This window comes from Panulirus ornatus, chromosome 16 (genome assembly GCF_036320965.1).
Source record: "Panulirus ornatus isolate Po-2019 chromosome 16, ASM3632096v1, whole genome shotgun sequence".
In the NCBI taxonomy this organism is placed as follows: Eukaryota; Metazoa; Arthropoda; class Malacostraca; order Decapoda; family Palinuridae; genus Panulirus; species Panulirus ornatus.
Window position 1 is genome coordinate 30190381 of NC_092239.1, and position 23612 is coordinate 30213992.

General features: G+C 38.8%; 1 protein-coding gene across 12 annotated transcripts in view; it reads right to left on the minus strand.

The window, feature by feature from the left end:
• Alas (5-aminolevulinate synthase) overlaps positions 1-23612 on the minus strand; it is a 141896-nt gene that overhangs the window by 81595 nt on the left and 36689 nt on the right. Inside the window, exon 1 of one of the 12 annotated variants that reach the window (XM_071671421.1) lies at positions 16888-16938. The exons of 7 other annotated variants lie outside the window; for them this stretch is intronic. In XM_071671421.1, the coding sequence (XP_071527522.1) occupies positions 16888-16923 (36 nt within the window). In that variant the 5' untranslated portion in view covers positions 16924-16938. Of the gene's footprint in view, positions 1-5104; positions 5263-6116; positions 6237-16887; positions 16939-23612 lie in introns of those variants that run through there. 4 more of the 12 variants (XM_071671432.1, XM_071671426.1, XM_071671423.1 and 1 more) reach the window with 4 other exon arrangements.

The window sequence follows — 23612 nt, forward strand, 5'->3', positions numbered from 1 at the left end:
GAAACAGACGAAAGAAATGGCCCAACCCACCCCCATACACATGTATATACATACGTCCACACACGCAAATATACATACCTACACAGCTTTCCATGGTTTACCCCAGACGCTTCACATGCCTTGATTCAATCCACTGACAGCACGTCAACCCCGGTATACCACATCGATCCAATTCACTCTATTCCTTGCCTCCTTTCACCCTCCTCCATGTTCAGGCCCCGATCACACAAAATCTTTTTCACTCCATCTTTCCACCTCCAATTTGGTCTCCCACTTCTCCTCGTTCCCTCCATTTCCGACACATATATCCTCTTGGTCAATCTTTCCTCACTCATTCTCTCCATGTGACCAAACCATTTCAAAACACCCTCTTCTGCTCTCTCAACCACGCTCTTTTTATTTCACCTCCCTAACAACCCCATCCAACCCATATATATATATATATATTTTTTTGCTTTGTCGCTGTCTCCTGCGTTTGCGAGGTAGCGCAAGAAACAGACGAAAGAAATGGCCCAACCCACCCCCATACACATGTATATACATACGTCCACACACGCAAATATACATACCTACACAGCTTTCCATGGTTTACCCCAGACGCTTCACATGCCCCGATTCAATCCACTGACAGCACGTCAACCCCGGTATACCACATCGCTTCAATTCACTCTATTCCTTGCCCTCCTTTCACCCTCCTCCATGTTCAGGCCCCGATCACACAAAATCTTTTTCACTCCATCTTTCCACCTCCAATTTGGTCTCCCACTTCTCCTTGTTCCCTCCACCTCCGACACATATATCCTCTTGGTCAATCATTCCTCACTCATCTCTCCATGTGCCCAAACCATTTCAAAACACCCTCTTCTGCTCTCTCAACCACGCTCTTTTTATTTCACCTCCCTAACAACCCCATCCAACCCATATATATATATATATCCATTCAAACTCACCTCCCAATTGACTTGACCCTCAACCATACTGTACCTAATTACCTTGCTCTTATTCACATTTACTCTTAACTTTCTTCTTCACACACTTTACCAAACTCAGTCACCAGCTTTCCCATTTTAGAAAGTTAAAAAATACAAGGAGGGGAGGATTTCTGGCCTCCCGCTCCCGTCCCGTCTAGTCGCCTTCTACAACACGCGAGGAATGCGTGGGAAGTATCCTTTCACCCCTATCCCCAGGGATAATATACATATATATGCATATATATATATATATATATATACATATACACATACATACGCACATATACACACATATACATATATATACATATGAAAAATGTAAGAAATAATTTAGAAAACTGAAACTTCTAGCTTGAAATGAAATGAAAAAATGAATGTCACATAATGGTTCAACCTCTGGCTATGGAAAAGGGAAATGTATAATTTATCTACACAAACGACAATAGTAGTTTTCATCAATTTAACCACTGTATCATATTGCCTGGTCCACTTCTCTTATCATGAAACAGGAATATTGGCTTATGATGTTTCTCAATTTTCTTCATTACACACACACACACACACACACACACATATATATATATATATATATATATATATATATATATATATATATATATATATATATATATAATATATTTTTTTTTTTTTTTCATACGATTCGCCATTTCCCGCATTTGCGAGGTAGCATTAAGAACAGAGGACTGGGCCTTAGAGGGAAAATCCTCACCTGGCCCCCTTCTCTGTTCCTTCTTTTGGAAAATTAAAAAAAAACGAGAGGGGAGGATTTCCAGCCACCCGCTCCCTCCCCTTTTAGTCGCCTTCTACGACACGCAGGGAATACGTGGGAAGTATTCTTTCTCCCCTATCCCCAGGGATAATATATATATATATATATATATATATATATATATATATATATATATATATATATATATATATATATATATTATCCCTGGGGATAGGGGATTAAGAGTACTTCCCACGTATTCCCTGCGTGTCGTAGAAGGCGACTAAAAGGGGAGGGAGCGGGGGGCTGGAAATCCTCCCCTCTCGTTTTTTTTTTAATTTTCCAAAAGAAGGAACAGAGAATTGGGCCAGGTGAGGGTATTCCCTCAAAGGCCCAGTCCTCTGTTCTTAACGCTACCTCGCTAATGCGGGAAATGGCGAATAGTTTGAAAGAAAAAGAATATATATATATATATATATTCCCTGGGGATAGGGGAGAAAGAATACTTCCCACGTATTCCCTGCGTGTCGTAGAAGGCGACTAAAAGGGGAGGGAGCAGGGGGCTGGAAATCCTCCCCTCTCGTTTTTTTTTTTAAATTTTCCAAAAGAAGGAACAGAGAATTGGGCCAGGCGAGGGTATTCCCTCAAAGGCCCAGTCCTCTGTTCTTAACACTACCTCGCTAATGCAGGAAATGGCGAATGGTTTGAAAGAAAGAAAAGAAAGATATATATATATATATATATATATATATATATATATATATATATATATATATATATATATATATATATATATTACTTATTCGCTGTTTCCTGCGTCAAACGAGGTTGCACCAGGAAACAGACAAAGGATGGCCCATTCACTCATATACACATATATATACATAAATGCCTATACATGTACATATACATACACATACAGACACACATATATACACATGTACATATTCACATTTACTTGCCTTCATCCAATACTGGCATTGCCCCCACCCCACAGAACAGCATTGCTACCCCCTGATCTAGTGAGGCACCCCCAGGAAAACAGACAAAAAGACCACATTCATTCACACAGTCTCTAGCTGTCACGTGTAATGCACTGAAACCACACCTCCCTATCCACATCCAGGCCCCACAGACCTTTCCATGGTTTACCCCAGATGTTTCACAAGCCCTGGTTCAGTTCATCGACAGCACATCGACCCCTGTATACCACATCGTTCCAATTCACTCTATTCCTTGCATACTGCTCTTAGTCCTTGTATGTTCAGGCCCCTATTGCTGAAATTCTTTTTCACTCCAACCTTCCACCTCCAATTTGGTTCCCTCCACCTCTGACATATATCCTCTTTGTCAATCTTTCCTCGCTCTCTCCATATGTCCAAACCATTTCAAAACACCTTCTTCTGCTCTCTCAACCACACTTTTTATTTCCACAAATCTCTCTTACTCTTTCATTACTTACTTGATCAAACCCACCTCACACCACGTATTGTCCTCAAACATCTCTCTTACTCTTTCATTACTTGATCAAACCCACCTCACACCATGTATTGTCCTCAGACACTGGCAGAATGCATGCATAATGCCACTGTACAAAGGCAGAAGTGATAAAGGTGAGTGTTCAAACTACAGAGGTATAAGTTTGTTGAACATTCCTGGGAAATTATAGGAGAGGGTATTGACTGAAAGGGTGAAGGCATGCATAGAGCATCAGATTGGGGAAGATCAGTGTGGTTTCAGAAGTATTAGAGGATGTGTGGATCAGGTGTTTGCTTTAAAGAATGTATGTGAGAAATACTTAGAAAAATAGATGGATTCTTATGTAGCAATTATGGATTTGGAGAAGGCATATGATAGGGTGGATAGAGATGCTTTGTGGAAGGTTTTAAGAGTATATGGTGTGGGAGATAAGTTGCTAGAAGCAGCGCAATGTTTTTGCCAAGGATGTAAGACATGTGTACGAGAAGGAAGAGAGGAGAGTGATTGGTTTCCAGTAAATATTGGTCTGCGGTAGGGGTGTGTGATGTTCCCATGGTAGTCTCTTCCACCACCCTGTTACTCAAAGCCGCTTCCAGTTCCATCGGATGCAATTTCACTCCCAGATATCTAAAACACTTCACTTCCTCCAATTTTTCTCCATTCAAACTTACATCCCTATTAACTTGTCTCTTAACCCTAGTGAACCTAATAACCTTGCTCTTATTCACATTTACTCTCAACTTTCACACACTTTTCAAAACCCAGTCACTAACTTGTGCAGTTTCTCACCCGAATCAGCCACCACAGCTGTATCATTAGCGAACAACTGACTAACTTCCCATGCCCTCTCATCCCCAAGAGACTGCATACTCGCCACTCTCTCCAAAACTCTTGCATTTACCTTTCTAACCACCCCATCCATAAACAAACAACTATTAGGACATCACACGCCCTTGCCGCAAATCGACATTCACTGGGAACCAATCACTCTCTTCTCTTCCTACTTGTAAACATGCCTTTATATATATATATATATATATATATATATATATATATATATATATATATATATATATATATATATATATAAATCATATATATATATATATATATATATATATATATATATATATATATATATATATATATTCCTATGATCACGCGCAAAATTGTGATCCTTCCCAATAGCTTATGTAAACATATGCTATCCGAAGCTGTTAATTCAGGAAGACGATCTTTAAATGCGAAAGTGAATAGGGTAGACTTTCGCAATCTGAACGAACTCGTACGAGAACCAAATGGTGAAGTTCTTTACCGTAGATTTAATGCCAATCGCCACTCTTTTATTGGTCTTATTTTTTTCTGAGTGCTCTAGCTTCTTCATGGACATGCTAACTGGTGGCTAAATACGCATGTCAATTATGCTTTCCATTTCTTCATGTCAAACGTGATCCGTTGCACAAGGTGCATTTGCGAGGTAATGTCTCTTTTCCGTTCTAAATTCCCTGCTACTGCCACCCTAGCTTACAAAATAAATTTGTTTCTCAAGTGTCTACTCAACTTTTGTCTTTCATTTATGAACATTTCAATGAAATGTACAATATAATATGCTTAAAAAAACACATTACAATAAAACTATCACATCCACGTTTTCAACCTGATGATTTATATACATACTTTGGGAAAATTATTTACCTTGAGGTTTTTTGTGGTAAAAGACATTATATTTGTTACCTTGCCTGGCCTGTGCAATGCTTAGGTGTTCCCAGCCTCTTTGAACACAAAATATATCACTACGTCCTCGCAATCGACAAGCAAATCCTTGAGGTGTTCTTGACATCGTACTTTCTAATTCATATGTATCATCGTTCATCTGAATCACCTCACAAGTTTGTAGAACTTTCAAACTAGGCGCGATACTTACGGTTTCAAGTGTGCCGATGAACTTCAAAAAAGTGATGGAAACAAGCACAAAGGCAGACGTTATACGTGTACCCTGGGGAACGGCAACATGAAACCTTCCTATCTGCTGTCAGCTGGAGCACTGACGTCAACCGGCGCCTCACGCGCTCAACTCTCACTAGCATTGCATCACGTTCCACGAAGCTCCGCCCCAAACCCACGCCTCAACTACGTTCTTCCCTAATCTAGGGTTTCTTTATCTATCTATCTATTCATCTATACCTTTGACGCTCATTCCCTCCGGATACTTTCATCAAGGGGTGGCCATGGCAAAAGTCTCCACTTATCCTTGTCCTTACATGATTCCCTCGCATACATCGTTCCACGCATTCTTCCTCTGTTTCGCTCCTCGAGTATTCATTCCTTCACCCTATTTGCCCATGTCACAGGTGGTATTCCACTCACATCAAAACCTTTAATTGTAATTAAACTCCCAGTCTTGCATTCTTTCCACATGCTCAAATCACCTCAAACTATTACGTTTCACCTTCATTCCCTTTGCATTCCTTGCCATATAACATTTCTCAAACACCCTTTCATTTCTTTCTTCATTCCATCTAGTCGCACCACATGCTCCTCTCAAATAGCTCATTTCCACAGCCTGGATTCTTGACCTCTGTGCCTCATTCCACGTCCATGTTTCGGCTTCATAGGTCAGGGTTGGGAGAACTATGCTGTCCCTTAATCCTCTCTTCACTTCCGTACTTTCACCTCTACCTTTCATTATTCTATTAAGGGACCCAATGACTCTTCTACCTTGTACTGCTCTCTCCCTTTTCTCTCCATCCATATCACCACACTTACCCATGACAGCTCCCAGATACTTAAGTTCCCTCACCTCTTCCAGTCTTTTTTCCCCCCATATCCACAGCACAATTTAGGGCACTTTCTTCATTCGCTCTATATGGTTTTACAAATTCATACTTTCACTGTTTCCTTTCAAACACTATTACTTTACTTTTACTTGCATTTACCTTCAATCTCTTCCACCTACACACATCGTAAAACAGTCACAACCTTCTGCAACTCCTCTTCACTCTCCACAAACAACACAGTATCATCCGTAAACAGGCTTGCCACTAGCCACCATATCTTATCGCCACAATCCATCCCTGCACTCCTTTTCCCTAGTTCTGCTTTTATCTCTTATCACTCCACGGTGACATCACACAGTCCTGGTGTTCCTCATCGTTCACTTTCATCATGTTTATCCAGCCTTCTCATGTTACGTCAAGCTAATCGATTTAATTAACCTGTCATGTTTCCATGCATATAAAGATGAAACTGTACATTTGGTAACAGCCACAAGCTTTAGGACAGTCACATATTCAGCACCACTGTAATAATTAGAATTCTGTAAAGCATATGAGGCAGGTCTGCATTCAAGCACTTGAAAAATGTTCTGCATCTTTCACGCTAACGATGCACTCTCGCAACGAAAATCACCAATCGTTTGTGCCGGACGCTTCAAGTGCCCTGCTCCAGTCTAGTGACAGCAGGTCGACCCTAGTATACCACAAATTCCAATTCACTCTATTCCGTGTACGCCATCCACCCTCCTGCATGTTCAGGCCCCGATCGCTCGGAATCGCTTTCATTCCATCCTTCCATCTCCAATTTGGTCTCCCCGTTCCCTCCATTTTTGAGCCCAAACCGTCTCATGCATTTCAAGAATGAAGTGAAAATAAAAATACGATATTTAATTCACACTTTATCTGATGAAGCAAAACCCAATGAGTCCTGCTGATCACAGTACCCGCATGGTCTACGTGGGAACAAGGTCCTCAGATCAGATAATTACTTACATCAACTAAGCTTCATGATGTGAAACATTCCTGTTTATGTTTGTTATATATTGTGTTGTATCTTTTAATCAATTTGACCGAAGATGTTAAGTGTATGTACTTCAATGTTTATGTATTTCGCCCATATAATGTGAAGGATGCTAAACTTACACCCATGTAGTATGGAGGACGCTTATCTTCCACCCATGTAGTGTGGAGGATGCTAACCTTCCACCCATGTTGTATTTAGGACGCTTATCTTCTAGCCATGTACTGTGGAGGATGCTAACCTTCCAACCATGTAGTATGTAGGACGCTTAACCTCCACCCATGTACTGTGGAGGAAGCTAAACTTCCAACCATGTAGTATGTAGGACGCTTAACCTCCACCCATGTACTGTGGAGGATGCTAACCTTCCACCCATGTACTGTGGAGGATGCTAACCTTCCACCCATGTAGTATGTAGGACGCTTAACCTCCACCCATGTACTGTGGAGGATGCTAAACTTCCACCCATGTAGTATGGAGGACGCTTATCTTCTACCCTTCCACTGTGGAGGATGCTAAACTTCCGCCCATGTAGAATGGAGGACGCTTATCTTCCACCCATGTACTGTGGAGGATGCTATACTTCCACCCATGTACTACAGAGGACGCTTATCTTCCACCCATGTACTGTGGATGCTATACTTCAATCCATGTAGTATAGAGGACGCTTATCTTCCACCCATGTACTGCGGAGGATGCTAAACTTCCACCCATGTAGAATGGAGGACGCTTATCCTCCACCCCTGTACTGTGGAGGATGCTCACCTTTCATTAATGTGCTCTGAAGAATGGCACACTTCCACCCTTGTACTGTGGAGGATACTGCCTTCCACCCTTGTAGTGTAGAGGATCTTAACCTTCAGCCCTGGCCTCCTGGGAGGCCATCCTAACATACAACACCAGTCGCTTCTCTCCTGGGAGATTACCACCAGCCCTGCCTCCACTTGTCTGCTGCTTCTTACATATTTCCCCTAATAATTCACACACACACACACACACACACACACACACACATATATATATATATATATATATATATATATATATATATATATATATATATATATATATATATATATATATAGCGCACAAGTAGTGAGTGTATATAAGATGCAGGTAAAATCATAAGGAAATGGAAAACACGAAAAGTCAAGCGCTTTACTACAATGACATCAAGGCCTAATACAGATAGAGAAAACAAAAAGATAATATACCAGCCACCACTGGGCGTGGTAGGCTACTGGATTAAGATAGGTGAAGGGGATTAGGGCTCAGGTTAACCTTAACGACCTTATCTCTCTCAACTTACATACTCAGGTTAACCTATGATCTGGGAAAGATCTTTAAATTTTTTCACGTATAAAGTTACCTAATTTGAATAAACCAACATATTGATTTATATCAACGTCTCTATTATGTTTGATAAAAGAAAATTCAACAATATTTCTACAACTTATGGAGGTATTGTGTGTGATAACTTTAGCATTCTTTCAGTCAAATACTGCAATAGATTTTTCATCATACCTAACACTATTTTAATGTTTTTTAACATTTAACTCAAAGAACCTTACCAGTCTGACCAACGTAAAACTGATCACACTCTTAACGGGTGATATTTTTTTCTTTTTTAGGTTGGTTGAAGGCGACAATCACGGACAAAAGTCCACATCAAGGCCTTTAATCAACACTTAGATTAAATATAATAATATTCATATGCTAATCACTCGACTAATTACACGAATTTTTAGGTTTTGACCAATGACCACAGAGTCTTATTCAGCATACTTAAAAGCATCTATGATGAAATTTTCAACAAAATAGATAATCTCAAAAAAAAAAAAAATCAAGAAAATTCCAAATATTTTGCTCAGATTTACAACTTCTTCAGATTTTAATGAAAATCTGGATATAGATGTTATTTTACATGCTGATTAAGGATTTCTAGTCAAATGACAGCATTTCGCACTATTAATGCCTTTAATTACTCGTAAAATTAATCATAATAAAATCAGTATCCTAATTACTCGACTAATTACATGAATTTTTGGGTTTAAACCACAGACTCATATTCACGATACCGAAAAGCATCTATGTTCAAAATTTAGAAAGAATCCATTTTTTGAAAAAAATCAAGAAAATACAAATATTTTGCTCAGATTTTCAACTTCTTCAGATTTTAATGAAAATCTTAATATAGATGTTATTTTACATGATAATTAAGGATTTCTAGTCAAATGACAGCATTTCGCACTATTAATGCCTTTAATTACTCCTGAGATTAATTGTAACAAAATTATTATGCTAATTACTCGACTAATTACACGAATTTTTGGGTTTTAACCACAGATTCGTATTCAACATACCGAAAAACATCTATGCTGAAGATTTCAAGAAAATCCATTTTTTTGAAAAAAAAAAAAAATTCAAGAAAAATACAAATATTTTGCTCAGATTTTCAACTTCTTCAGATTTTAATGAAAATCTGGATATAGATGTTTTATTAAATGCTGATTAAGGATTTCTAGTCAAATGACAGCATTTCGGATTATTAATGCCTTTAATTACTCCTAAAATTAATTATAATAAAATTAGTATGCTAATTACTCGACTAATTACACGAATTTTTGGGTTTTAACCATAGATTCGTATTGAGCATACCGAAAAGCATCTATGCTGAAAAGTTCAAGAAAATCCATTTTTTTTGAAAAACATCAAGAAAAATCCAAAAAAAGTCTTACCAAATATTTTCCTCAGATTTTCAACTTCTTCAGATTTTAATGAAAATCTGGATATAGATGTTATTTTACAAGCTGATTAAGGACTTCTAGTCAAATGACAGCATTTCGCACTATTAATGCCTTTAATTACTCCTAAAATTAATTATAAAATTAGTATGCTAATTACTCGACTAATTACACGAATATTTGGGTTTTAACCACAGATTCGTATTCAGCATACCGACAAGCATCTATGCTGACATTCTCCTCAAGAAAATCCATTTTTTGAAAAAAATCAAGAAAAATCCAAGGCTATAGCCTTACCAAATATTTTACTGATTTTCAACTTCTTCAGATTTTAATGAAAATCTGAATATAGATATTATTTTAAATTCTGATTAAGGATTTCTAGTCAAATGACAGCATTTCTCATTATCAATGCCTTTAATTACTAAGATCAATCATAATAAAATTAGTATGCTAATCACTCGACTTATTACAGAAAATTTTGGGTTTTAACGACAGATTCGTATTCAGCATACCGAAAAGCATCTATGCTGAAAAGTTCAAGAAAATCCATTTTTTGAAAAAAATCAAATATTTTGCTCAGATTTTCAACTTCTTCAGATTTTAATGAAAATCTGGATGTAGATGTTATTTTAAATTCTGATTAAGGATTTCTAGTCAAATGAAAGCATTTCTCATTATTAATGCCTTTAATTACTCCTAAGATTAATCATAATTAAATTAGTATGCTAATTACTCGACTAATTACACGAATTTTTGGGTTTTAAAAACAGATTCGTATTTAGCATACCGAAAAGCATCTATGCTGAAAAGTTCAAGAAAATCCATTTTTTGAAAAAATCAAGAAAAATCCAAGGCCTTACCAAATATTTTGCTCAGATTTTCAGCTTCAGATTCTAATGAAAATCTGGATATAGATGTTATCTTACATGCTGATTAAGGATTTCTAGTCAAATGACAGCATTTCGCACTATTAATGCCTTTAATTACTCCTAAAAATAATAAAATTAGTATGCTAATTACTCGACTAATTACATGAATTTTTGGGTTTTAACCACAGATTCGTATTCAGCATACCGAAAAGCATCTATGATTTTTGAAAAAATCAAGAAAAATCGACTTGGATTTTGCTCAGATTTTCAACTTCCTCAGATTTTAATGAAAATCTACGTAGATGTTATTTTATATGCTAATTAAGTATTTCGAGTCAAATAACTGCATTTCCTACTATTAAGCCTTTAATTACCCCTTAGATTAATCATAACATTAATATGCTAATTACTCAACTAATTACATGAATTTTTGGGTTTTGACCACAGATTCGTATTCAGCATACCTCAAAGCATCTATCCTAAAATTATCACGAAAATCCATTTTTTGAAAAATAAGAAAAAATGCATTTTGCTCAGATTTTCAACTTCAGATTTTAATGAAAATCTGGGTACTGATGTTATTTAACATGCTGATGAAGTATTTCAAGCGAAATAGTTGCATTTCGTATTATCAAGCCTTTAATTACCCTTAGATCAATTATAATATTAATATGGTAATTACTCAACTATTTACACGTATTTTTGGGTTTTGGCCATAGATTCGTATTCAGCATACCTAAATGTATCAATCCTGAAATTCTCAAGACAATCCATTTTTTGAAAAAAATAAAAAAAAAAAAATCCAAGGCTATAACCTTGAATTTTATGCAGATTTTCAACTTCTTCAGATTTTAATGAAAATCTGGGTATAGATGATAATTTATATCACGAAAAATGCAAGGCTATATAGCCTTGCATTTTATTCAGGTTTTCAACTTCTTCAGATTTAAATGAAAATCTGGGTATACATGTTATTTTACGTACTGATTAAAGTATTTCGCGTCAAATGACTGCATTTCGCATTAATAATGCCTTTAATTACCAATTAGATTAATTATGTCAATATGCTAATTACTCGACAATTTACAGGAATTTTCAGGTTTAGACCACAGATTCGTATTCAGCATAACAAAAAACATCTATCCTGAAATTCTCATAAAAATCCATTTTTTCTAAAAACAAGAAAAATCCAAAGGTTTAGCCTTGCATTTTGCTCAGATTTTCAACTTCAGATTTTAATGAAAATTTAGGTATAGATGTTATTTTACATGGCTATTAAGTATTGAGTCAAATGACTGCATTTCGTATATTTGAGCCTTTAATTACCGGATAGATTAATCATAATAATATTAATATGCTAATAACTTGACTAATTACAAGAATTGTTAGGTTTCGACCACAGATTCATATTCAGCATACTTAAAGGCATCTATTCTGAAATTCTCAAGAAAATCCATTTTAGAAAAAAAATCAAGAAAAATCCAAGGCTGCCTTGCATTTTGTTCAGATTTTCGACTTCTTTAGATTGTAATCAACAATACGAGGTCACCTTTATGCTATTCCACCGAACACTCTGAAGTTAAAGACTCCTGATGTGTTAACACATACACACACACACACACACACAGCCTACGTGACTTTCCTCAGAAGGGTGAACCAATACGCTGCATCCTGTACCCTCTCCACTTGGGTGCAGCCAAGACATATACACAGCTCATCCCACTTACTCGCTCTCAACTGAGGAGCCCTTGTTCTTCATCATAATGCGCAAGTTGTACTCAGAAGTCTATAAAGGGTTTAAAAGATAAGGAATAACGATGTGAGAAAAGGAAGAACATAACAAAGAAAAACAAAATGATAGATTAGCTCTGTGTTTGTGTGTGTGTGTGTGTGTGTGTGTGTGTGTGTGTGTGTGTGTGTGTGTGTGTGTGTGTGTGTCGTCTTTTTCATGCACTTATGCTGTCTTGCGGGGCGGGGTAGCATCGGGAACGTATGACAACTAAAAGTATATATATATATATATATATATATATATATATATATATATATATATATATCATCCCTGGGGATAGGGGAGAAAGAATACTTCCCACGTATTCCCTGCGTGTCGTAGAAGGCGACTAAAAGGGGAGGGAGCAGGTGGCTGGAAATCCTCCCCTCTCGTTTTTTTTTTCAATTTTCCAAAAGAAGGAACAGAGAAGGGGGACAGGTGAGGATATTCCCTCAAAGGCCCAGTCCTCTGTTCTTAACGCCACCTCGCTAACGCGGGAAATGGCGAATAGTACGAAAGAAAAAAAAAGATATATATATATATATATATATATATATATATATATATATATATATATATATATATATATATATATATTATTATCATTATCATTATTATTTTACTCTGTCGCTGTCTCCCGCGTTAGCGAGGTAGCGCAAGGAAACATGAAAGAATGGCCCAACCCACCCACATACACATGTATATACATACACGTCCACACACGCAAATATACATACCTATACATCTTAATGTACACATACATATACACACAGACATATACATATATACACATGTACATAATTCATACTGTCTGTCTTTATTCATTCCCATCGCCACCTCGCCACACATGGAATAACAACCCCCTCCCCCCTCACGTGTGCGAGGTAGCGCTAAGAAAAGACAACAAAGGCCCCATTCGTTCACACTCACTCTCTAGCTGTCATGTAATAATGCACCGAAACCACAGCTCCCTTTCCACATCCAGGCCCCACACAACTTTCCATGGTTTACCCCAGACGCTTCACATGCTCTGGTTCAATCCATTGACAGCACGTCGACCCCGGTATACCACATCGTTCCAATTCACTCTATTCCTTGCACGCCTTTCACCCTCCTGCATGTTCAGGCCTCGATCACTCAAAATCTTTTTCACTCCATCTTTCCACCTCCAATTTGGTCTCCCACTTCTCCTCGCTCCCTCCACCTCCGACACATATCCTCTTGGTCAATATTTCCTCACTCATTCTCTCCATGTGACCAAACCATTTCAAAACACCCTCTTCTGCTCTCTCAACCACACTCTTTTTATTTCCACACATCTCTCTTACCCTATTATTACTTACTCGATCAAACCACCTCACACCACATATTGTCCTCAAACATCTCATTTCCAACACATCCACCCTCCTGTGCACAACTCTATCCATAGCCCACGCCTCGCAACCATACAACATTGTTGGAACCACTATTCCTTCAAACATACCCATTTGTGCTTTCCGAGATAATGTTCTCGACTACCAAACCTTTCTTCAAGGCTCCCAGAATTTTCGCCCCCTCCCCCACCCTATGATTCACTTCCGTTTCCATGGTTCCATCTGCTGCCAGATCCACTCCCTGATATCTAAAACACTTTACTGCCTCCAGTTTTTCTCCATTCAACTTTACCTCCCAATTGACTTGACCCTCAACCCTACTGTACCTAATAACCTTACTCTTATTCACATTTACTCTTAACTTTCTCCTTTCACACACTTTACCAAACTCAGTCACCAGCTTCTGCAGTTTCTCACATGAATCAGCCACCAGTGCTGTATCATCAGCGAACAACATATATATATATATATATATATATATATATATATATATATATATATATATATATATATATATATATATATATATATATATATATAAGGTGCAAGAGGTGAAAAAAAGGGCAAATGAGGGTTGGGGTGAGAGAGTATCATTAAATTTTAGGGAGAATAAAAAGATGTTCTGGAAGGAGGTAAATAAAGTGCGTAAGACAAGGGAGCAAATGGGAACTTCAGTGAAGGGCGCAAATGGGGAGGTGATAACAAGTAGTGGTGATGTGAGAAGGAGATGGAGTGAGTATTTTGAAGGTTTGTTGAATGTGTTTGATGATAGAGTGGCAGATATAGGGTGTTTTGGTCGAGGTGGTGTGCAAAGTGAGAGGGTTAGGGAAAATGATTTGGTAAACAGAGAAGAGGTAGTGAAAGCTTTGCGGAAAATGAAAGCCGGCAAGGCAGCAGGTTTGGATGGTATTGCAGTGGAATTTATTAAAAAAGGGGGTGACTGTATTGTTGACTGGTTGGTAAGGTTATCTAATGTATGTATGACGTGAGGTGCCTGAGGACTGGCGGAATGCGTGCATAGTGCCATTGTACAAAGGCAAAGGGGATAAGAGTGAGTGCTCAAATTACAGAGGTATAAGTTTGTTGAGTATTCCTGGTAAATTATATGGGAGGGTATTGATTGAGAGGGTGAAGGCATGTACAGAGCATCAGATTGGGGAAGAGCAGTGTGGTTTCAGAAGTGGTAGAGGATGTGTGGATCAGGTGTTTGCTTTGAAGAATATATGTGAGAAATACTTAGAAAAGCAAATGGATTTGTATGTAGCATTTATGGATCTAGAGAAGGCATATGATAGAGTTGATAGAGATGCTCTGTGGAAGGTATTAAGAATATATGGTGTGGGAGGAAAGTTGTTAGAAGCAGTGAAAAGCTTTTATCGAGGATGTAAGGCATGTGTACGTGTAGGAAGAGAGGAAAGTGATTGGTTCTCAGTAAATGTAGGTTTGCGGCAGGGGTGTGTGATGTCTCCATGGTTGTTTAATTTGTTTATGGATGGGGTTGTTAGGGAGGTAAATGCAAGAGTTTTGGAAAGAGGGGCAAGTATGAAGTCTGTTGTGGATGAGAGAGCTTGGGAAGTGAGTCAGTTGTTGTTCGCTGATGATACAGCGCTGGTGGCTGATTCATGTGAGAAACTGCAGAAGCTGGTGACTGAGTTTGGTAAAGTGTGTGGAAGAAGAAAGTTAAGAGTAAATGTGAATAAGAGCAAGGTTATTAGGTACAGTAGGGTTGAGGGTCAAGTCAATTGGGAGGTGAGTTTGAATGGAGAAAAACTGGAGGAAGTGAAGTGTTTTAGATATCTGGGAGTGGATCTGTCAGCGGATGGAACCATGGAAGCGGAAGTGGATCATAGGGTGGGGGAGGGGGCGAAAATTCTGGGGGCCTTGAAGAATGTGTGGAAGTCGAGAACATTATCTCCGAAAGCAAAAATGGGTATGTTTGAAGGAATAGTGGTTCCAACAATGTTGTATGGTTGCGAGGCGTGGGCTATGGATAGAGTTGTGCGCAGGAGGATGGATGTGCTGGAAATGAGATGTTTGAGGACAATGTGTGGTGTGGGGTGGTTTGATCGAGTGAGTAACGTAAGGGTAAGAGAGATGTGTGGAAATAAAAAGAGCGTGGTTGAGAGAGCAGAAGAGGGTGTTTTGAAGTGGTTTGGGCACATGGAGAGGATGAGTGAGGAAAGATTGACCAAGAGGATATATGTGTCGGAGGTGAAGGGAGCAAGGAGAAGAGGGAGACCAAATTGGAGGTGGAAAGATGGAGTGAAAAAGATTTTGTGTGATCGGGGCCTGAACATGCAGGAGGGTGAAAGGAGGGCACGGAATAGAGTGAATTGGAGCGATGTGGTATACCGGGGTTGACGTGCTGTCAGTGGATTGAATCAAGGCATGTGAAGCGTCTGGGGTAAACCATGGAAAGCTGTGTAGGTATGTATATTTGCGTGTGTGGACGTATGTATACACATGTGTATGGGGGGGGGGGGCCATTTCTTTCGTCTGTTTCCTTGCGCTACCTCGCAAACGCGGGAGACAGCGACAAAGTATAAAAAGAAAAAAAAAATATATATATATATATTATATATATATATATATATATATATATATATATATATATATATATATATATATATATATATATATATATATATATATTCGCCATTTCCCGCGTTAGCGAGGTAACGTCAAGAACAGAGGACTGGGCCTAAGAGGGAAATATCCTCACTTGACCCCCTTCTCTGTTCCTTCTTTTGGAAAAGTAAAAGCTAGATTTCCAGCCCCCAGCTCCCTCCCCTCTTAGTCGCCTTCTACGACACGCGGGGAATACGTGGGAAGTATTCTTTCTCCCCTATCCTCAGGGATAATATATATATATATATATATATATATATATATATATATATATATATATATATATATATATATATATATCATGGATGGGTTGGTTTGGGATCTTTCATTGATAAATCCCTTAAGTTAGCAAAGAAATCATTCTATAGAGTTGAGCCCAAACCTCCAATTGACACCAAGAATCTTTTAGTTCTCCCTTTTAATAATAACATATACTTTACTTCCCGCGTTCATTAAATCCTTTAATGTAAATGTTGCCTTCAGCAACAATAATACTATAAAGAACATCTTAATCAGGAACTCACCAGAAAATTCCCCTGGGTGCATTTATAAAGTGCCATGTAGAAATTGTTATAAGTTTTATGTTGGGCAGACTGGTAAGGATCCTCCTGTTAGACCTGAGCAACATAAATATAGTATAAGAACAGGACAAGAATCAAATGCCTTCTTTAATCACATTAAAAACTATGATCACTGTATTAACTCTAACTCCAGTACTACGAGAAATATTACTGACTCTTCTATTATCAAATACGCAAAGAATTATAACCTTAATATTAGTGAAGGTCTATACAAATTGGATAGCTTTATTGTTGATAAAATTTGTAAACAATTCACCTTCTTGTCCACATAAAAAGTTTTTGATACGCTCGTTGTCTGTCTTGGACAATCACATGTTTACCAAATGGCGTCCTAGCTGCGTCTCTTCGTTGTATATCAACTGACTGTTATATTTCTCTCGTGTCTCCCCTGATGATTTGATTATTACACGAAAGTGCACTTAGGAACTTATCGTGTTTCATTTTCCCCATGAACTTACAATATGTATATATGTATTTGTGTGTATGTGTATGTATATGTATGTATGTATGTATGTATGTATGTATGTATGTATGTATGTATGTGTATGTATATGTATGTATGTATGTATGTGTATGTATATGTATGTACATGTACATACTGATATGTATATGTACGTGTATGGGCGTTTATGTATACATGTGTGTATATGAGTTTCTTCCTGGCGCTACCTAGCAAATTTGGGAAACGGCGATCAAGTACAAATAAACTAATAAATAAGTATATAAATAAGCAAATAAATAAACGTATGCCTGACCGCAGTTTCTCGAATTTGCAGGGTAGCGATAGAACAGACGAATAAAAGGAAGCATTAGATCACAACCATTCCCTAGCTTTTATGAGTAATGCACCGAAACCACAGCTCCCTATCAACAACGAGGACCCACAGAACTTTCCTAGGTTTCCCTTACCCCTTCACATGTATGGGTTAGTTCAATGACAGAATATCGTCCCCGAGGTTCCCCTGACCACTTCACATGTATGTGTTCGTACAATGACAGAATATCATCCCCTGTATAAAACATTGTCCCAATTCACTATATCTCGTGCATGCCCTTCACCCTTCTGCATGTTCAGGCTAAGATCACTCAAAATCTTTTCCACTCCATCCATCCATCATCAATTTGGTTTCCCTTCTCTTGTTTCTTCCACTTCTGACACATATAACCTCTCTGTTAACCTCTCCTCACATATACTCTCCATACGTCCAAACCTTTTCAGCACACCCTCTTCAGCTCTCTCAACACACTATTTATTACCATACTCTTACCCTTTCATTACTTTGTCAAACCACCTTTCACTACATACTGTTCCCAAACATTTAACTTCCAACGCCTCCACTTTCAGTACATCCTCATCTACAGATAATTTCTCGCATCCATATAACACTGTGGGGAATACTATACCTTTAAACATACTTTTTTACGCCCTCTAATATAACGAACTATTAGTAAACACAATCTTTAATCATACTAGAACCTTCGTCCCCTCACCCAACCTATAACTTACTTCCGTTTCCATGGTTCCATTTGCCGCTATGTCCACTCCCAAGTATCTAAAACACTTCCCATTTCTCTTTAATTAAACTCATACCCCAAATAAACTGTCCCTCTACCTTGCTGAACCTAATAATCCTGTTTTTGATTCATATTTACTCCCAACTTCCTTTGTTCAGACACACTTCCAAATTCAGAGAACAGTTTCTGCAGTTTTTCACTCAAAGCTGCCACTAGTACTGTATGAACAGCAAAAAACAACTTACTTCCCAGGCCCTCTCATCCAGTGCATACTCGCCCCTCTCTTCAAGACCCTCGCAGTTACCTACCTCACCACCCAACCACAAAAGAAAATCAGTCATGGTGACATCACACACCCCTGCCGCAGACCCACTTTCATTTAGAAAACTTTTCTCTCTTCCTACTCGTACAAAAGCCTTACTTCCCTGATAAAGAGTTCTCACTTCTTCCAGCAACTTTTCTCCCATACCATACATCCTTAAGGCCTTGCACAAGACGACTCTATCAACCTTTTCATATGCTTTCTCCAGATCCATTAATGCAATACAAATCCTTCTTTTTCTCTACGTATTTCTCACAAAACATGATCCACACATCCTCTATCAATTTCCAAACCATGCTGTTCCCCCTTAATTTGATGCTCTCAATTACCACTCTCCCATACAACTTTCCAGATACACTCAATAAACTTATACCTCAGTAGTTTAAACACTCACTATGATCCACACATACACTGAAAATCCTAACAAACCATTCAACAACAAAGTAACATCTTTTCTTAAGAAATTCACTAGTAATATCATCCACTCCAGTCGCCCAACCACATTGCATCTGACGTAAGGCTTTCGCCACCTCTTCTCGCTTAAACAAATCGCTCTCCATGACTCACGCTTCGCATTACAACCCCACCCAAACACCCTATATCTGACGCTTTATCATCAAACACATTCAATACTCCTTTAAAATACTCACTCCATCTCCTCCTAACATCATCCGTATCTGTTATCACTTCCCCCTTTTGTCTCTTCATCGATGTTCCCATTTCTTCTATTGTTTTTTTTCGCATATTATCAACCTCCTTCCAAAACATCTTATTCTCCCTACAGTTTACCGATATTCGCTCATACCAAACACTCTTTGTCCTCTTTTCCATCCCATGTAACTTTCTTTTCACATTCTCCTATTTTCTCTTGTAAATTTCCCAATAATTTCCACCCCTACCCAATAGATACCGTCCAAAGGCCTCTCTTTTCTCTATCAATATCAACTTAAGTTCTTCATCCCACCACTCAACACCCATTTCAATTGGCCCACCTCCCATCGTTCACATTCCATACAGCTTAAGTAAGGTAACAAATTTATTGGCCAACCGCTAGGGTAAGATAAACAGCTGCATATCGCCTGATGCGGCCAGAATTCGATCTCAGGCGGCCCCCAGTGTGTCACGGTCAGCATTGCTAACAATTACCCAATCAAGGTCAATGCCAAATATATATATATATATATATATATATATATATATATATATATATATATATATATATATATATATATATATATATATATATCAGGTGTGGATCAGGAGTTTGCTTTGAAAGATGTATGTGAGAAATACTTAAAAAAGCAAATGGATTTGAATGTTCCATTTATGGATCTGGAGAAGGCATATGATAGAGTTGATAGAGATGCTCTGTGGAAGGTAGTAAGAATATATGGTGAGGGAGGTAAGTAGTTAGAAGCACTGAAAACTTTTTATCGAGGATGTAAGGCATTTGTACGTGTAGGAAGAGAGGAAAGTGATTGGTTCTCAGTGAATGTTGGTTTGCGGCAGGGTGTGATGTCTCCATGGTTGTTTAATTTGTTTATGGACGGGGTTGTTAAGGAGGTGAATGCAAGAGTTTTGGAAAGAGGGGCAGTCTGTTGTGGATGAGAGAGCTTGGGAAGTGAGTCAGTTGTTGTTCGCTGATGATACAGCGTTGGTGGTTGATTCGGGTGAGAAACTGCAGAAGCTGGTGACTGAGTATGGTAAAGTGTGTGAAAAAAAAAAAAAAGCAGAGAGTAAATGTGAATAAGAGTAAGGTTATTAGGTACAATAGGGTTGAGGGACAAGTAAACTGGGAGGTAAGATTGAATGGAGAAAAACTGGAGGAAGAGAAGTGTTTTAGATATCTGGGAGTGGATTTGGCATCGGATGGAACCATGGAAGCGGAAGTGAATCATAGGGTGGGGGAGGGGGCGAGAGTTCTGGGAGCGTTGAAAAAAGTGTGGAAGTCGAAAACGTTATCTTGGAAAGCAAAAATGGGTATGTTTGAAGGAATAGTGGTTCCAACAATGTTATATGGTTGCGAGGCGTGGGCTATAGATAGAGTTGTGCGGAGGAGGGTGGATGTTCTGGAAATGAGATGTTTGAGGACAATATGTAGCGTGAGGTAGTTTGATCGAGTAAGTAATAAAAGGGTAAGAGAGATGTGTGGTAATAAAAAGAGTGTGGTTGAGAGAGCAGAAAAGGGTGTTTTGAAATGGTCTGGTCACATGGAGAGAATGAGTGAGGAAAGATTGACAAAGAGGATATATGTGTCAGAGGTGGAGGGAACGAGAAGTGGGAGACCAAATTGGAGGTGGAAAGATGGAGTGAAAAAGGTTTTGAGTGATCGAGGCCTGAACATGCAGGAGGGTGAAAGGCGTGCAAGGAATAGAGTGAATTGGAACGATGTGGTATACCGGGGTCGACGTGCTGTCAATGGATTGAACCAGGGCATGTGAAGCGTCTGGGGTAAACCATGGAATGTTCTGTGGGGCCTGGATGTGGAAAGGGAGCTGTGGTTTCGGTGCATTACACACGTCAGCTAGCGATTGAGTGTGAACGAATGTGGCCTTTGTATGTATATACACATGTATATACATACACGTCCACACACGCAAATATACATACCTATACATCTCAATGTACACATATATATACACACACAGACATATACATATATACACATGTTCATAATTCATACTGTCTCCCTTTATTTGTTCCCATCGCCACCTCGCCACACATGGAATAACAACCCCCTCCCCCCTCATGTGTGCGAGGTAGCGCTAGGAAAGACACCAAAGGCCCCATTCGTTCACACTCACTCTCTAGCTGTCATGTAATAATGCACCAAAACCACGGCTCCCTTTCCACATCCAGGCCCCACACACTTTCCATGGTTTACTCCAGACGCTTCACATGCCCTGGTTCAATCCATTGACAGCACGTCGACCCCGGTATACCACATCGTTCCAATTCACTCTATTCCTTGCACGCCTTTCACCCTCCTGCATGTTCAGGCCCCGATCACTCAAAATCTTTTTCACTCCATCTTTCCACCTCCAATTTGGTCTCCCACTTCTCCTCGTTCCCTTCACCTCTGACACATATATCCTCTTGGTCAATCTTTTCCCCACTCATTCTCTCCATGTGACCAAACCATTTCAAAACACCCTCCTCTGCTCTCTCAACCACACTCTTTCTATTTCCACACATCTCTCTCACCCTTACATTACTTACTCGATCAAACCACCTCACACCACATACTGTCCTCAAACATCTCATTTCCAGCACATCCACCCTCCTGCGCACAACTCTATCCACAGCCCACGCCTCGCAGCCATACAACATTGTTGGAATCACTATTCCTTCAAACATACCCATTTTTGCTTTCCGAATAATAATAATGTTCTTGACTTCCAAACATTCTTCAAGGCTCCCAGAATTTTCGCCCCCTCCCCCACCCTATAATTCACTTCCGCTTCCATGTTTCCATCCGCTACCAGATCCACTCCCAGATATCTAAAACACTTTACTTCCTCCAGTTTTTCTCCATTCAAAATCACCTCCCAACTGACTTGACCCTCAACCCTACTGTACCTAATAACCTTGCTCTTATTCACATTTACTCTTAACTTTCTTCTTTCACACACTTTACCAAACTCAGTCACCAGCTTCTGCAGTTTCTTACATGAATCAGCCACCAGCGCTGTATCATCAGCGAAAAACAACTGACTCACTTCCCAAGCTCTCTCATCCCCAACAGACTTCATACTTGCCCCTCTTTCCAAAACTCTTGCATTCACCTCCCTAACAACCCCATCCATAAACAAATTAAACAACCATGGAGACATCACACACCCCTGCCGCAAACCTACATTCACTGAGAACCAATCACTTTCCTCTCTTCCTACACGTACACATGCCTTACATCCTCCATAAAAACTTTTCACTGCTTCTAACGACTTGCCTCCCTACACCATATATTCTTAAAACCTTTCACAGAGCATCTCTATCAACTCTATCATATGCCTTCTCCAGATCCATAAATGCTACATACAAATCCATTTGTTTTTCTAAGTATTTCTCACATACATTCTTCAAAGCAAACACCTGATCCACACATCCTCTACCACTTCTGAAACCACACTGCTCTTCCCCAATCTGATGCTCTGTACACGCCTTCACCCTCTCAATCAATACCCTCCCATATAATTTACCAGGAATACTCAACAAACTTATACCTCTGTATATATATATATATATATATATATATATATATATATATATATATATATATATATATATATATATATATTCATTATACTTTGTCGCTATCTCCCTCGTTAGTGAGGTAGAGCAAGGAAACAGACGAACGAATGGCCCAACCGACCCACATACACATGAATATACGTACACGTCCACGCACGAACATATACATACCTATACATTTCAACGTATACATATATATACATACACAGACATATACATATATACACATGTACATACTTCATACTTGCTGCCTTTATTCATTCCCGTCGCCACCCTACCACACATGAAATGATTATCATACATGTTTTATGGGGAGAAAGTTTTACTCTTGTGTTGCCCCCGTGTCTTTAGCTTTGCATATATGTACTATATCTTTATTCCTCTATATGTATGCACACAGACATACACTCCTTAGCCTATGCCAGTGTGTGTGTGTGTGTGTGTGTGTGTGTGTGTGTGTGTGTGTGAGTACTATAGGCGTAAACGATTCAGCATTCGGATGTGAACGAAAGTTTTATGTCTGGCGCCCACCTTGACATGTTCGGCCAGTTGGCACCAGAGAGGTGGCACCAGTGCCAGA